The sequence below is a fragment of the Rattus rattus genome, chromosome 2 (assembly GCF_011064425.1).
Source record: "Rattus rattus isolate New Zealand chromosome 2, Rrattus_CSIRO_v1, whole genome shotgun sequence".
In the NCBI taxonomy this organism is placed as follows: Eukaryota; Metazoa; Chordata; class Mammalia; order Rodentia; family Muridae; genus Rattus; species Rattus rattus.
Genome location: NC_046155.1, coordinates 35,130,973 through 35,147,904, shown reverse-complemented (window position 1 = coordinate 35,147,904; position 16,932 = coordinate 35,130,973). Strand labels below are relative to the sequence as shown.

The following is a 16,932-nucleotide window of genomic DNA, read 5'->3' as shown; positions in this document are numbered from 1 at the left end:
GACACACTGAAGCAGACCTGTTCCAGAAAACACAGAGACCAGAGAACACCTTATCAAAAACCGATTCACAGACCCAGTCTTGCAGGTGGAGTCCATTTGTCAAACTTTAGCTCTTCTCTTCCCTGCTTCAACACATACACATGGCCTTGGAAAGAGTAAGCTATCTAAAAAGAATCTGCCTCTGTGGCTGCTACGACTGTCGTGTCCCTTCTAGAACCTGCTAACGTACCCCAGGGAGGGCTCCAGGTCTTTGATGCCTGTGTCTATTCTACTTTACCTTGAGGTCTGATGGTGAGCTCAGAAGGTGACATCATCGGTTTGTTGTGGAGACGTTACACACTTCACTTGACTCAGCTTCTGAACCTTTGATCTAAGCTTATCAAGAGCACAGACTCTTAAACCCAGATCAAACAATATACCTACCGTTTATTGACTTGGACACCATCTGCCATTCTCTGTTCTCTCAGTGCCTTGTGAACACCAACCATCTTGCAACTGGAAACGCAGTCCCAGAGCCAGCAAGTCTCCGACCTCACCTGAGACATCAAGAGTCGGGAGATGCTTTTTGGTTTTTTGCAATAGAATCTCTTGATGAAAACATTGACTTGTTTGTGTTCATGCTACTTCATTATCTCCCCTGCCTGTGTCACCTATCCCTCAGTCTCACTTTTGTGATCTGCTTTAAAACCTTCCAAATTCCCTCTGCTGATGAAGTGTTTGGAGTTACTCGTTAATGCCCAGGGTCTATAGTCACTCTGAGTTCTATTAACCGATAGAGGGAGCAGGGCTGTGAGATGGGTCCCTTCAGGGGAAAAGACCTCAGTAATTAGATTGTATTGGTCAGCTGTCAGAAAATATATAATCCCCTGGTGTCTTTCATGTTTACATCTGTAAGTATACCTTCAAGCCCTGTTACTCAGAATTATTCTCTTCTTGCTCCAAACTAGATTATTCCAATCTACAATCTGAAGGCCTATGGTTGGGCTTAATAGTTTCTCCTATTTTACATGAGTGTGTATGCTATCTCTCACTCTCAACTCCAGAAGCCTGGCCTTTGTGATGGTTTACATATGCTCAGCCCAGGGTGGTACTATTAGAAAGTGTGGTCCTGTTGGAGTAGGTGTGGCCTTGTTGGAGTAGGTGTGTCACTGTGGGTGTGGGCTATCAGAGCCACTTCCTAGGTGCCTGGAAGTCAGTCTTCTCTTAGAGGCCAGCAGTTGCAGATGTAGACCTCTCCATTCCTCCTGCACCTTACCTGCCTGGATGCTGCCATGTTCCCACCTTGAGGATACTGGACTGAACTTCTGAACCTGTAAGCCAGCCCCAATTAAGTATTGTCCTTATAAGGATTGCCTGGGTTATTGTGTCTGTTCACAGCAGTAAAACCCTAACTGAGACAGCCTTGGAGACAGTAAACTGGCTGAGAAGAATCTGCAGATAGGACTGCCATGACTATCATGTCACTTCCAGACTTTTCAATTTAACCCATGGAGGTCTCCAGGTCTTTGAATCCTTGGGCTGTGTCTATTCCACCCCACATAGTCACACATAGGATACATTGATAGATGTTACGAGCTCCAGAATGTTGTCTTGTACCATTCTCCTGCTGATGTTTTGTACTCTAAAATAGGAGTCACAAGAAGTTCCCAAATAAATGTTTCTACCCAAAGAGCTTGATTACAGGGCTAAAGAACTATGAAATGGCCAAGCAGGATTTGAAGTTGGATCCCATCTTAAAGTCTACACTGAGCACTCTTTACTTGATATGGAGCCCTGGGAGCACTCTGGTAGAAGGAGGCATCTGTAGAGATTAGAGGTCCCAGCACTCTTGGGCCTTCAGCCCTGGCTTGCACAGTGAGCAGTGGCAGCTGGCCAGCAGGGATTCGCAGACACCAGATGCTGGCAACCCGGATCGTCCACATCCAGCGGGAGGAGCCAACACTGTTTTTGTATGTGCTGCTCGAGCCTCGAAGAACAAAGCCAACCGCTGTCTTTTCAGGTCCGATGGGTGTTTTATATCAAATCAGAAGAAAACCTGACCCCAGGAAGGAAGCGGGAGGTCTCTCCCAGACTTGTATAAATGGTGTTGTTTTCCTTACACGGTTCACTGGGCCGGCCTCCAGTCTCCTCCTGCCTGGCGTTGCCATCAAAGACGTCATCTCACAGAGTCAAATGGCCTTTCTGAGCCACTACATTTTGATTTAGTGAATTTTATAATATCCCCCTCATTTTTTAATAGCATACAACAATCAGCAGCTGAAGTAAACACACGCAGGTGGAAGTTAGGGGACAGCGGAGGCTGCAGAAGGGAAAGGACCAGCCCTTGCGACTGGCGGTTGATGGATAGATACAAACATGGCCTAGGACAGAGAAGAAGAAGTTAGTAATGCCTCTGGGACTTGTAGTCTGAGAAAGTGAAGCTGTTGGATTTATTTTATAAATGAAACCTAGATGGAATCTGATTGTCTTAACTTTGAGAGGCTGGGATGCCCAGATTTGGTCACAGTAAGAAGTTCCAAATCAGAATTGTTTATTTGTAAGCCATTTGCTTAACTGTGATGGATACAACTTACGGTGAGCCTTCTTAGGAAAAAAACTGTGCCGAAGGAAGGATGGAGAACTATAAACTCAGGATGAGGAGCTACAGAGTGGCCCAGAAATTAGTTTTATGGCTGTCGAGTTAAAAAAAGAACTCACAGCAATGTAGTGATCTGAACCGGAACTCAAGCAAAGCACCTGGTGTTAATCCCCAAGCTTCCTCCATGCAACAACCTTCTGACGACCTTAATGCATCCAGCTTGAAGTTCCCCGATGTATCATTGGTCACTTTGTATAGTCATTCTTTGGTTTCTATTAATGTTGAGCTTGGCTTTGTCAGTTAAAAGCTTTTGTTTCAATCATCAAACATAGTCACGAACATACTGGCTGCATAATTAAATATAAAATAGTCTTTGTCCATTACTAGCACATTTATGTGATCTAGATTGGATTCACGTAGTACGCCTTCTAGTAGTTTTGATACCATTTCTGTTCAAAAGGAGAAATGAACAATCTTGACTTTGCAGATAAGTTAAATTCTGGTGCCCAGACCATGAGAAATGGTTAAAATGGTGGCTTTGGAGCCACCAGCATCTAGCTTAGAATTCAGGGGCTTCTTCTCACGACTTATGGTTATTTGGACCAGTTGCTTGTATCTCTGAGTTTGCTCAGCTATAAGATGGAATGTTAGTCCTCCCTTGGTAAGGTTGAGATGCCTTAATTCTTGCATGTAATAAGCTTAGTGCTTAACTGAGTGGGAGACTTTCAAATGTCAGTAAGTGATATATTATCGGCACCATTATTTCAGCCTTCTGGGGAAAAACAGTCCATGTGCATTTTTCTCATTGAGTAAATTTGACTTATCCAAAGTTTGGGATAGGTCATTTCGGCAATTTTATGTTTGTTCTAAGACAGAAGCAATAATCATAGTTTACCTTTTATTCTGTACAGCTATTTTAGCTGATAGTCACTGTCACAGGTTGAAAATGTAAGTATGATCACAATGACCATAAAGATGTGTATTCCTCTTTCAAAAATCAAAGATTTTCAAAATATCAGATTATAATTTGAAGACATGGTCACTGTTACATCTCATTTGGCCCTCTTTCCCTGACTAACGACAAGACTAAGCCAGAGCCAAAGTTGCAAATAGACAATAAACATTCGTCTCAGATCAAAATCAAACACATAGTGCTGTCAGATCAAAACGAGTGCCAACTTGAGCATGAAATCCAATCCATTTAGTACGCTTATCAGTAAAATAATAGTCAAACCCACATCATTTCAGTAGCCACAGAAGAAGCATCTGACAAGCTCCAACATCCTTTCATATATGTGTGTGTACACACATGTGTATACACGGAAACCTCTTCAGGCAGGTACATCTGTGGGAAATGCTCAGCTAAGTCTACGCATTGTGAGGGGAAATGAGCAAGTAGAGACTCCCACTCTAATGTTGTACTGGAATGAGAACAGGAGGTAGAAGGAATCCAGACTGGAGTAGAGAAGTGAATCGACTATGTTTGCAGACGGCATGATTCCATGTTTAGATAGTATGACGAAGGCCACCGAAGCAGAACTAGAACAGGCAAGTTCTGAATCTACATAGGCATTTTTCCCTCTTTCACTGAGTCATGCAACAAGCAGACTGCTTGTCACAGAGTTATGTAAAATAATAAAAATGTATGTTATGCAAACAGCATGGACTGTTAAAGAGCCTTTTTAAAGTAAACATAAGATTAGGTTTAGGGTTAAAGAAATGCATAATGGGGGGGTTATGTTAGAAAAAAATTTGTGTTTTCATATCCTAATTTTATAGTGTCTGTCTGCCTGTCTGTCTCTCTGTCTCTGTCTCTGTCTCTGTCTCTGTCTCTCTCTCTCTCTCTCTCTCTCTCTCTGTGTGTGTGTGTGTGTGTGTGTGTGTGTGTGTGTGCCCGCGCATATGCACATGTTTGTATGAAAAGCTACAGCAAAAATATTAGTAGAAATTTTAGTGAGTTAAATACTGGCCATGTTAATTCTGTTCTTGTTTATCTTTATATTTTCTGTAGCCATGCATTTCTTCAGAAAGCAGAGCCAACAGCGTGTTTCCTGGATGGGAATATTGTCCAATAGTTTTTTCTGAAGGTTTTCAGTCTAGTAGACAGTTTTATCTAACTATGTTTTAACTCTCAACCTAGAGATTTTATTTGTTTGTTTATTTATTCATTATCTTTTCATCTGCATTGGTGTTTTGCCTACATGTATGTCTATGGGAGGGTGTCAGATCCCATGGAGCTGGAGTTACAGATGGTGCTGGGAACTGAATTTGAGTCCTCAGGAGAGCAGCCAGTGCTCCCAACCACTAACTACCTCTCCAGCCCCTAGAGATTATTTTTAAGTTATGATTTGGAAGTAATAATGCTTCATTCATTTTATGAATTCGTCTTTGTCAGGGGAGGCTGCAAACAAGCCAGACACCTTAATTGTTACATCGATTTTGCTACTCCAGAACCAATAACAAGAAACAATGGGGAGAACTCACACCAATTTACTAACCCGTGCTAAGTCTGTCACTTCTCTACAGAGGCAATTTCTAGCTCGGGCCCGAGAATTGGTGTTTTTAAGCCAATTGTGACTCTTTTCTAAAAAGAAATCGATGTCCCTCTCTCTGTGTCTTATTTTATATAATTGGAAGTGCACCGTTAGATGTGTGCAGTTGGGAACCTGAAATATAGCTTTTTAAAATAAAGGAACTGTTCGTGAAATTCACTCAGCTTTTCAGAGTTAAAAATAGAGTCTGTACAAGAAGTTTTTCCTGCTTTCTTCCCTAAGTAAACTACTTTTGAAAAGGAAAATGTAGTCATTCATTTAATGTTTGGGTGTTTTGCCAGCCCCTATTCTCTGCACCCTGTGTGCACCTAGCGCCCGGGAAGGTCAGAGCAGGGCACTGGCTCCCCTGGCACTGCACTGTAGACTGCCATAAGCTGCCATGTGGGGGCTGGGAACTAAACCTAGGTCCTCAAAGGGCAACAAGTGTTCTTAACTGCTGCACCATCTCTCCATCCCCAGAAATATTTTTTGGAAAAAATACAAATACCCCAAAAACTAAGCCAATTTTTTAGTTAATGAGAATATAGGAGTTTTGTTCTGTGGATAAATTTTTCAGAAACATTTTAATGTGTTTTTTAATACTGTTATTTGTACATTATTTAAAAAAAACAAGCAGAACAGAACTGTGTGTCCTGGACAGATATGAAAACCTAGGCCTTCTATGACAAACCTCTCTACCCCTCAATGACGTCATATTTATTGTTTTATATTTTCTTTTTTTTTTAATGTAAACTCATGAAAAAACTTTCTGTTTCAATACAGATTAATTTACCTCAGTCTATATTTTTGCAAGAGTGTCTGTTAGATGAAATGCTAGAATTAAAATGGTTAAGAAGATATGCCTACAATATTGTCTTATCTTCCAAGCCCTGCATAGCTTCCCAGTATCTACAGAGTGGGAATGAAAGAATTTCAGAAGCAAAGTCATAAACAGGTTCTCCTGGGGTTTCTTCCTATAGGGGGGGGGGGGGGGGGGGGGGGGGAGGGGGGGGGGAGAGGGGGGGGGGGGGGGGAGAGAGGGGGGGAGAGGGGGGGAGGGGGAGAGGGGAGGGGGGAGGGGAGAGGGGGAAAGAGGGGAGAGGGGAGAGGGGGAGAAATGCACTCCATAGAAAAATCAGGAGACTGTGTCTCCTCTGCAAAAGATCCCTCAATGCTTGGTTGTGAAATGGGCACATTTTCAGAGTCAGAACAAGGTTAAAATTCCAGCCCCATCTCTTTAGAGCATGGCTGTCTTTAAGAAAATGGCTTAACATTTCCTGCTCCATAGTCTATGGAATGGAGATCACCACGCCCAATACATGTTTTCTGTGAGAATGCAGCCTGGCAATACAGTGCCAATGATGGTAATATTGGAAAGGGAGAGCTAGAATGAGTGGCTATTATTTGAGGTGCGTTCCCTACAAACACCTCGACAGGCAGGGAAATGAACTGCAAAGAGGTGAGGATGAAAACTTGGTCCAGCTTGACTTTGTCAGGCTGAATTAGATGCTGAGAGTCTGGCATCAATTAAATATGCTGGCTAGCATATTTGAAAACAGTCCAGTCTGGGGGAAAGTTTCCAGGTGGACTACCATCCCTGGTGCACAGGAGGCTCAACTCAAAGCACATGTCACTTCTTCCAAGAGAGGCCTAGGGCAGGACTGGCGTGGTTTTAGTCCCAAAGATAACCTGAAGATCATTTAGGCTACTGGCCATCTCTGGTCCTGGCTGTGGGAGCTTGGAGTAGCCCCTGTCTAAACAGATAAAGCAAAGATCATTTAGACTATTAGCTACCTCTGGTCCTGGCTGCAGGAGCTGGAATATGGTCTGGCCCTACAGATAACACCGATCACAAGGCTATTAATCACCTCCAATTCCCAGCTTTCTGGGTGGAAAAACAGGTTTTACGTCCTTTCTTTTGAAAGGACAATCTGCATGCTTAACATTCCTGGTTTCCCTGGTGATCTGTGGGTGCAAAGACCTTCATGCTCCCAGCAGATAACCAAGCCAAGACTGTCCTGAATGGCTACCATCAGTGCAGAAAGCGCTACCATCTTGGTTAGCACACACTCGCCAACCCACGCTCATCTAAATTTTGTTTGAATGATTGTTTTGTCTCCGCGAGTGCGTGCGTGCGTGTGTGCGTGTGTGCTTTGTGCTGGCGGAGGTCAGAATGGAGCATTAGATCCCATTGGAGTTCGGTTCCATTGTGCGGTGGCACCCGGGTACTGGGAACTGAACTGGAGCCCTCTGTGAGAGCAGCAGATCATCTTCACAGCTGAGCCATCTCTCTAGAGCCAAGATGCTCTTTTCTTTTCTTTCTTTTCCCTTGGATATTTTTTAATTTACATTTCAAATGTTATTCCCTTTCCCTGTTTCCTGCCCATAAGCCCCCTGTCCCTTCCCCAACCCCTTCTTCTATAAGGATGTTCCCCTCCCCATCTACCCCACTTCCTGTCCCACCACCCAACATTTCCCTACACTGGGGGTACAACCTTGGCAGGACCAAGGGCTTCTCCTTCCATTGGTGCCCAACAAGGCCATCCTCTGCTACATATGCAGTTGGAGCCATGGGGTTAGTCCATGTATAGTCTTTTTGTAGTGGTTTAGTCCCTGGGAGCTCTGGTTGGTTGGCATTGTTGTTCTTATGGGGTTGCAAGCTCCTTCAGCTCTTTCAATCCTTTCTCTGATTCCTCCAACGGGGATCCTGTTCTCAATTCAGTGGTTTGCAGCTTGCATTCGCCTCTGTATTTGACATGCTCTGGCTGTGTCCCTCAGGAGAGTCTATATCCAGTTCCTGTCAGCTTGCACTTCTTAGCTACATCAACTGTATCTAGTTTTGGTGGCTGTATATATATGGGCCACATGTGGGGCAGGCTCAGAATGACCATTCCTTCAGTCTCTGCTCCAAACTTTGCCTCCATATCCCCGCCTATGAATATTTTTGTTCCCCCTTTTAAGAAGGAGTGAAGCATCTGCATTTTGGTCATCCTTCTTCTTGAGCTTCAGATTGTATCTTGGCTAATTCGAGGTTTTGGGCTAATATCCACTTATCAGTGAAAGAGGCTCTTTCCTTAACTGCCGTATTTCTCACACCCTTTAATAATTCCCACAGGGAATATGATGTGCCCTCACCAGCGGCCCTCAACCTCGCTGTCTGTTTCCACATCCCTTACAGAGGGATCAGTGTCTCATTACCCTCAGCTACCTGCAGTGGCTCAGCCTGGGCTTCTGGGAATCTGTGTAGAGAAGGTAGGGCAAGAGTGGCTGTGCCTGCTCAGGAGACAGTAATTTGTCACTTCCCCCCCAAACCCCCACGGTGCTGAAGCCTATTTTAAGAGAGATGGGATATCACTGTAGAAAACAAGGAAGCACCAGAATAGGTGTGTGCTCAGAAAGAAACAAATATGTACGCGTTTAGATTTCTGGGTCTCATCAACTATCTAAGTAGCACCTTGCCTTGGGGTGATGGGAAGTCCAGGCCAAACCTTTCTTTTTTGAGATGTTACTCAGAGAGCACTTTCTCTCTCCTTCCTCTCTGACCATCACCGACTCGACTTTGTCTACTAGGACCATTTCCCTTGGGCAATCTACAAGAACCTAAATCAGACAGGTAGACCCAGGGGATGAACCTCTACATTTATGAGTGTTTTCCATGAGTTACTCTTCATCTAGTACCTTTTGGAAGTCTCCCACCCTATAGGGGTCTCATGACAGAAAACAGTAACTCATTCAGCACAAAATCCTGCCCTTGTACCTCGAGCTAAGGGCCAAGAATGCCAGCCATTTTCACTTGACAGAGTGGTTGCCGTTTCTTGATGAAAAAGAACGAGTTTGGTTTTTCCTTCCATGCTTCAAATGGATGTCACAGTTCCGGAGTAATGCCATCATACTGGGAGGGCGCCATTGCTCACGTAACAGGTAGAGACTGCTGCTCTTACTCGGTATAAAGTTAGACCTAAGTGGTTGCGCAAAAGACCCAAGAATCTAATTGATCAGCAGTCGGCTCCGGAGTTGGCAAGAGGGTGAGTTAGAACCTGAAGATTCTGGCTTCTGGCTGAGCATTCTGCCTCCCTCCACCAATAAGAAACTGTCTTGTGTGTGGACAGTGCTCAGAGGCTGGCCTTTGTGTTGAAGAGTACACCTCAATGGATGCAAGAAAAATGATGTCAGAATTTGTCCATTCATTTACCAAGTGCCTACTGTGTTCTAGACTTCAATTCTAAGTACTCTGGTGTTGGGAATCACTGCCTATACAGAACATCCTTTCTTAGGATCTAAAAGACAGTTTAACAGTTTAAAAAAAATGGAAGAAAATGAATAAAGTACCTTTGCCTTTGTTTTAACCCTGTATTTCCTGTAAATTATTAATCTAGAGACTATGCTCTGTGTTTCACATACTGCGGATAGTTCTGATTTAAAATGTGGGGATTTCCTATGGATGCACAAAGGGCCCACCTGAGTGTCTCCATGCTCCAGAATAGTGATTGAAGAGATACTTCAGGCTGAGGGAGAGAAGCCTACCTTCTGGGACACACCCTCACCTTTAAAGTCGAAAGAGGCCGTTTTATTTAATCACTCTGAGTAGTGAGACAAACAAGTTGCTTTACACTAACCAAAATCTCTTGAAATGCATCTATAAACCTGATGTCAAGTGACAGCGTGCTGAATAATAAGGGCATGGGGTCTGGAGGCAGAGAGACCCTGTTCCCATGACAGCTCTGACTGCTGTGTCACCTTATGTAACCTATAGCTCTTGTGGGTCAATTATCAAATCTCCTGGGAGATGGTGACAAGGCTCAGCAAGTAATGGTGCTTGCCGTCAAGCCTGAGGACCTGAGTTCAATCCCTGGGATTCACATGAGGAAGGAGAGAACTGCCTTCTACAAGCTGCCCTCTGACCCCCACATGTGTGGTATAGCATACTCACACCCACATACACTTAACATAGGTGAATACATTTAAATTTAAAATCTGAATCTCCTGAATTAATCCATAGAAAGTACTTAGTAAAGAGAGCTTTTATTTGAGCAGAGAATTGAAATTTTTAAGTTACTCTGTCTCTTGGTGCCCATGCCTGGGCTGTAATGGTATCAATATTCTGCTGTAGAGTGAGTATTATAGATCTCTGTGTGGCTGAGCCTGAAAGTGAGGTAGATAATTTTAGGTTGGGTTTTGGTTTTCAAGCAAGAGACCTGTAGTTCAGCTGCCTTGAACTATGGATCCTCTGGTTTCCATCTCCCCACCCCCAAACCCAAAGCTAGCATTATTAGTATGGTAGAGCATGAGTTGTCACCCATAGCTGGGAAAGATAGTTCTTCATCAGAAACTTTCTAAAAAGGTTTTTTGTAAGGGACAATGTACACTGTCTGTGGGTGTACAGGTGAGGGAAAGATTAGGAGTGGTGAGCTCCAGGTCACTCACCCATCTGCAGGCTGTGCAGAGGGAGGTTGGACTGATCTGATGAGGTAGGCAAGGGTAGCATGTGAGCAGGAAGGCTGTGAGCAGGAGGGTCCAGCAAGGATGGGCAGACACATGGGAGCTGGAGATAGAAAATTATGTCCCAAGGAGACTTGTATGATGTCCCCTTGAGAATATGAAAAATCCCCCAAGGCATCCTGCCTTTAGAAAACTTGTGGAAAAGCTCAACAAATATGTTTCAAGCCCTGCAGCCTTGATCTGTGTTGTCTTTGGGTGTGATGTCACAGGCCCATTAGATTTATTGTGGTTATTCTCATTATATTTCTCTCTCTTTTTTTTTAACTGTTTTATCCTCGCCTTCATCATTGCCGCTTATCACTAGATCCGTCATGGTGACAGTGATTTCTATATCAAGATATATTGTTGTTTCAAACAGATCATCTTAGTTATTTATATATTTTGTTTCATCATCTTGTCTGTTGTACATTATACAAGTTGTTGCTATGGAAGATTTATTTAATGTTATTTCATTTCCTCTGTAGAGTACTTTGTTTTGAAACCATGTTTTCATGTTGGATGCTTCTGAGAAAAGTTCCCGTATGTGGCTAATTCCACTGTCCTTAAAGCATCAGTACCAAAAACTGTCCCTGGCATCTGGCTTTAGTGTGACTCAGTTTTCAGGAAACATAGCTATTTTATAAACTTTTCAAAGAATTGGACTTTGGGGTCACAGTGGCTCGATTCTGGTATGCACAGTGGACTTTTAAAAATATGAGGTTAGAGGAACCAAGTGGTCATCCCCAGTTTCTACTACAGTAGGTTTTGGGTAGTTTAGTCCAGGACACAGATAAGTATAAAGTAACTCCCTCACTCACCTATCTGACTTTTAGGATTAAACAGATGTGATAATGTGGCTATGATAGAATTAACATAGAAAACAAAACTGAAATTTGTACCAGGTATAAGTTTAGAAAAAAATATATATAGTCTCACTACTCACTTTTAAGCCCTGGCTGGCTTGAAACTCACCATAGCATCTAGACTGGCTTTGAACTCATAATCCTCCTGTCTCAACTTTTCCAGTCCTGGAACTACAAATGCTCTCCACCATACTGAGTGATTCCGTGGTAGAGCCATTTGTGGTGATACACCCAATTATCTCTGCAAGAGAGAGTGACAGGGTTGAAGTCTGAAAGCTGTGGGATTCCTTCTAGAACTGATGGCTGCCCAGCACCCCAGCATGGCCATAGGTGGGAGTCTAGTAGTGTGATGTCATCAGGAAGACAGACGGGCCTTTTAAAAACAAGAACCACTTAGACCTTTTATAACAGGAGGCAGATATGTCTCTGGGTGTACAGCATATGATCTCTACTGCAGTGATATGAGAGTATAAAGGTGTTCAGGAAGGTCTACTATGAGAAAAGATATGCATAAGATGGAGAACATGAGTAGTTTTGATCTCATAGTAGTGTTTCCAGAAGAGGTTCCAAGGACGCTAGTCATACAGAATAATCAACTAGATACACTTGATAAAGTGTGGGCAATACCAGCCAAAGAAAATGCAAATGGGCTCTTTACCACAAGCCCTTCAGAGTCTGTAGTAATGTACCAGTATGCCTGAAGTACCTCCAGGAAGGGAGTGTGTAACATGAATGTTTTAACTTTTCTCGATTCATTTAACCACAAAGCTGGATGTTCTCCCAGGGATGGGGATATAGCTTGTTATGGTAAAAATATAAAAATAAAAAAGTAGTTGTCTTTTACCCCATCTGCTAGATATCTTGGTGGAAACCCAGCCCAGCCGCACACTTTCCTACACTCAAACCCTCACATAAAAGAACACACAACACAATAATCTTAGATCCAATTGATAAGATATAATTGCCCACTTAAACATACAAAGCCCGGTACTATCCATCCCTTGAGAACATTAATAACGACCTGTAAATACACAGAGCAGAATCTTAACATCACCTGCCATCTTGTCCTGCCACGGCTTCTCCGCCCCTCTCTCCCTTCTGTCTCTTCCTCTCTCCTCGTCTCCTCCTCTTCCTTCAAACTTCTCTCCCGCCCATCCTTCCTTCTCCTCCAATGACAGGCCTCCTTCTATCCTGTACCTGCCCTCACCTGTACTTTACAAATTCAATGGGGAAGTGGTTCTGGTGAACTCACCTGAGTTCTGAGTCCTTGACTAGGCAGCTGTCCTTGGGGCAGTGGAATTAGTATCAAAATACAGATAACTTCAGGGCAAACCACAACAATAGGTCAGCTGGTCGAGCATTTGATGAGCATACACAAGGTCCTGAGTTTGAGTTCCAGTACTACAGGAACACTTAATTAATTACAGCACTAAGAAGCAAAAGTTCAGGATCAGCCTCTGGAAAATAGTGAATGGCTCAGTTTAAAAAAAATGGGGAGTGAGTGAGTGAGTGAGTGAGTGAGTGAGTGAGTGAGTGGGTGAGTGGGTGAGTGGGTGAGTGGGTGAGTGGGTGAGTGAGTGAGTGAATTTGGATAGATAGCTAAGCTAAGAACTGAGTAGGAAGGAATCAAAGTAAAGAGAAAGTGTGTCAGTTCTAGTTAGGGGAAGCATTTTGAACATATCCATCCCTGCCTTGGGTACTTCTTCCTTTTGCACCCATCACCTCCTGCCCTGCATTCCCCTGCCACCTTCTTCCTCCCAGTTGTAATGTGAAGTAAGATTATTTATTTGAATGTGTCCCCTATCACCCATTCTTCTCTTGCCTTTATAGGTGGGTGTGTTCTTGCAAACTCCCAAGTGATCCTCAGTGAAGTAGAAGTCTTTGCAGGAACAGGGATGGTAGAATATACCATGATACTTTGAAACTGTGTGCATAGAGGTTCTATACATTTACAACAAATGTGCACATACATGTGCAATCTTCTTCTTTCTTTAAATTCACCTGGCTGTGCACACACTCAATCTTAGTTACCTGAACTCTGATGACTAACCAAGGAAGATAAAGAAGTCGATGATGATCTATAAAATTTTATAGTGAGTTTGTTGGTTAGTGATGTGTGAAATTAATGCTGCTTCCAGGGATGTGGGAGGACAGATGTGAGAAAGGTCTCCCTTGCATGTATGACAGTGTAGGGCTATTCGCTAAGCTGAGAAATCTGTAAATATGTATTGTCAGGGATCCCAGTCTTGGTATAACCATAAATTTTCTTTTCCAGAACGCCAACCGGGCACCTCTATGGCCAATTCCAGTCCTGTTCCTTCAAGTTCAGCTGGAATCAGCAAGGAGCTGATTGATCTCCAGCCCCTCATTCAGTTCCCGGAGGAAGTAGCCAGCATCTTAACAGAACAGGAACAGAACATTTACCGCAGGGTCCTGCCCATGGACTACCTCTGTTTCTTAACCCGGGACTTGAGTTCCCCTGAGTGTCAGAGATCACTGCCCCGTCTCAAAGCATGCATCTCAGAATCAATCCTCATGTCTCAAAGTGGAGAGCACAATGCCCTTGAAGACCTCGTGATGAGATTTAACGAGGTAAGGAACTACTTGGACGTTTCTGTATTTGAGCCAACACATATGATTCTTAAGTGTATTTCTTGTCTGGGGTTTGTCTGTCTTGGATATCTCTTTTACCTATCTGTCTTTGCCTCTTCTGTAGTGGTCAGTTTCCTTCCCAGGCCCTGAGATTGCCACCACACTGCCTTCTTCCTCCTCCACACGACATCCTAGCTGTCTGCAAATCTGATGGAGTCTACGAATATTCCAATTCCTAGATTCCTTATGCACCCATTTCCAACAGTGTTTGTAAGAACTGTGTCTGGGTTGTAAGCTTTGACAGCCTGACACCTGGCCACATCTATCTATGTATCTCCCTTCTAACCGTCACCCCTTCTCAGAAATGTAAATGGCCAACATGCCTGGAGCGCCTCATCTAAGGAAGCACGGAGCTGGTTCCTAGGGAGATATGAATCACTCCACTCCTCTCTATGCATCCTCACCAACATCTTCAAACCCAGAAAGTCACCTTAAGGCTCTGAGAGATGCCAGAAGCCAGGTCTAAAGAGCACGGTGAGAGTAGAGTTTGGAATCACTGAAGGTGGAGCTTGTATATGCCATCTAGGGACTGGATTGGGGGTGGGAAGCCAATGACTGCCATCTCTACGACTTAGGTCAAGGAGGAAGTGACAGGAAGGAGATGCAGGTCCTGGTTTTAAAGGACCCTTCTTTCCCCATAATGTGCCACACACCCATCATTTTTTTGTTCTACTTGTTATAGTTTTAATTTCTTTTGCCCTGATTACCAAGTTACTGGTTTTTAATATGGGTATGATAGGCTCTTGGTTGGTTGGATTTCACAAATAACACAATTTCTGATTTGGCTCACTTATAAGCTCCGTCTAACGCTAGGAAGACTCTCATTGCCGGTCATGCATATCTCTGGTTGACAGATGGTCAATGAGCCTTTGTTATGTGTGCCCTCCCTTACTCTTGGCTTCAGTCTGCAGCACCCAAAGCTTTCCAGTAAAGACCCTGGCAATGGTAGGGAATTTCATCCACCAGGATGTAGCCCAAGGGATGAGGGAAAGTGTTAGAGGCTGAGTTCAACTGGCTTCATGTACAGATGAACCATTCCTCAGGAAGAAGTCTGTGTCCACAGGCCTGGCAGACTCATGGTCACCATTTTATGTGCACCGCCTGTCTGCACAGTAAGGAATCATGAAGAACAGCTTTCCCCATCCTTAGTAGGTACCAAGGTGCAAGGACAGTCACTGGCTCAGGTGACACAGGAGATGGGTGGCTGTTGAGAGATCCAAACCCATACTTTCTGTGCCTTCACTTCCACAGTGTCCTATGTCTCACCTGCATTGAGGGTGATACTCGCTATAACTGCAGATTTCCATCCCACCGCAAACTAAGACAGAATTACAGGAGATCCATAGGAGAGTTTGCAAACCACACTGACCCAGAGTTGTTTTGTTTTTAAGTAAATCTCCTGGTGGTCTTGATTTTTCTTACTGATAAAAACGGATGGGAAAAATGAAAGTTCCCATAAACGGAGCGATTTTACTGTTTCATGACTTATTTGAAATTGCCAGCTCTCTTCACTCTCACATCTTTAAGACCCCATTCTTGTCTTCTTTAAAAAAAAAATTTAGACCTTAACTTACAAGTGAATTGCCAGAAGTTTTAAAAATCTAATTTTAAACCAAACTTGGACTTTTTCCATCACTGCTACGGCCTTGGGAGTCTATGATGAACCAGCGATTCCCTGAGTTAGAGCAGAGCTAGAGATGGGGCACCCACAGCCGGGGTGAGGTATGCTTTGGGCTATCTCTGAAAATAGTTTAGCTGCAACTCCAGAATGTAAACAAGGTTTCTGGGAAAACACTTAAACTACTTATGAGAAGAGAGTGTTTTCAAGTATTCTCAAGCATCTATTTTCATACAAATCATGGGCAAAGTGATTAAAGCTTCAGGCCGTACAGTCATCAAAGGCAGATTCCAAGGAATTTCCACCAACCAGCTTGTAAATCGCTAATTCTGATCACTTTATACTAAAAGGTGGAAAGGCTGTGTAACATTCAAAGAGAATGATACAAGAATGACTTTGACATACTCATAGTGGACTACCTCCAAATTGGTGCGATTTTCTACAAAGAAATCAAAGGATGCTGAGAGGGATGGGGAGGAGACAGGTGGATTCTGGAGGTCACTAGCCTGCCAGCCCTGTTGAACTGATGAGTTCTAGAGTCAATGAGATACCCTGACTCAAAAAATAAGGTGGAGATGAATTGAAGAGGACACTGGACACTGACCTCTTCTCCCCCCACCCATGCACACACACATGCATACATCTGCATACACATATGAACATACCCATGACCATGTACATACACCACAAAAAAGGGGAAGGAAAGCCTACCTATTTGTGAAAGTATCTTTTATTCGCCTGATGTAATCATCATCTCCCTGACTTACTATCTCCATCTGCTAACCTAGGCCTAGTTCTGGAAGCTTCTAGCCCCTGTACAATTCAATCTAGGCCTACAATGTTTTTGGCCTCTGAGACTTACTGCTCAATAAGATCACCCTTTATAGTTCTTTCTGAACTCTGTCGGCTGGTTCAACTCATTCGCCAGGCTCAAAACTCTTCTCCAAGCTGACTGATTCAAACTGACTTCTCTCATCTTCTGACTGATTTGCTCTCCTTGGCCCCATACTAACTTTAGCAATATGTTCTGGTTTTCTGGCTTCTTTGCATTCTCGGGTCATTCTGTCTTGTCCTGTGTCTAGCTTGTTCTCTCTTCAACCTGTTTCTATATAATTGTCCCAGTAAAACTGCCTCCTTCCTGGTCTCTCTCTGAGCTGCTCCCTTTTGTACTGCCCACCTTTCCTTTCTTTCCTCATGAGAGTTTGGCCTATC

The 16,932-nt window shown here is 43.5% G+C and overlaps 1 protein-coding gene across 1 annotated transcript in view; it reads left to right on the top strand.

Annotated features, from left to right (window-relative positions):
- LOC116891119 (1-phosphatidylinositol 4,5-bisphosphate phosphodiesterase epsilon-1) overlaps positions 1 to 16,932 on the top strand; it is a 204,360-nt gene that overhangs the window by 55,957 nt on the left and 131,471 nt on the right. Inside the window, exon 4 of the mRNA XM_032891834.1 lies at positions 13,726 to 14,042. Coding sequence (XP_032747725.1) covers positions 13,726 to 14,042 — 317 coding nt within the window. The remainder of the gene's footprint in view (positions 1 to 13,725; positions 14,043 to 16,932) is intronic.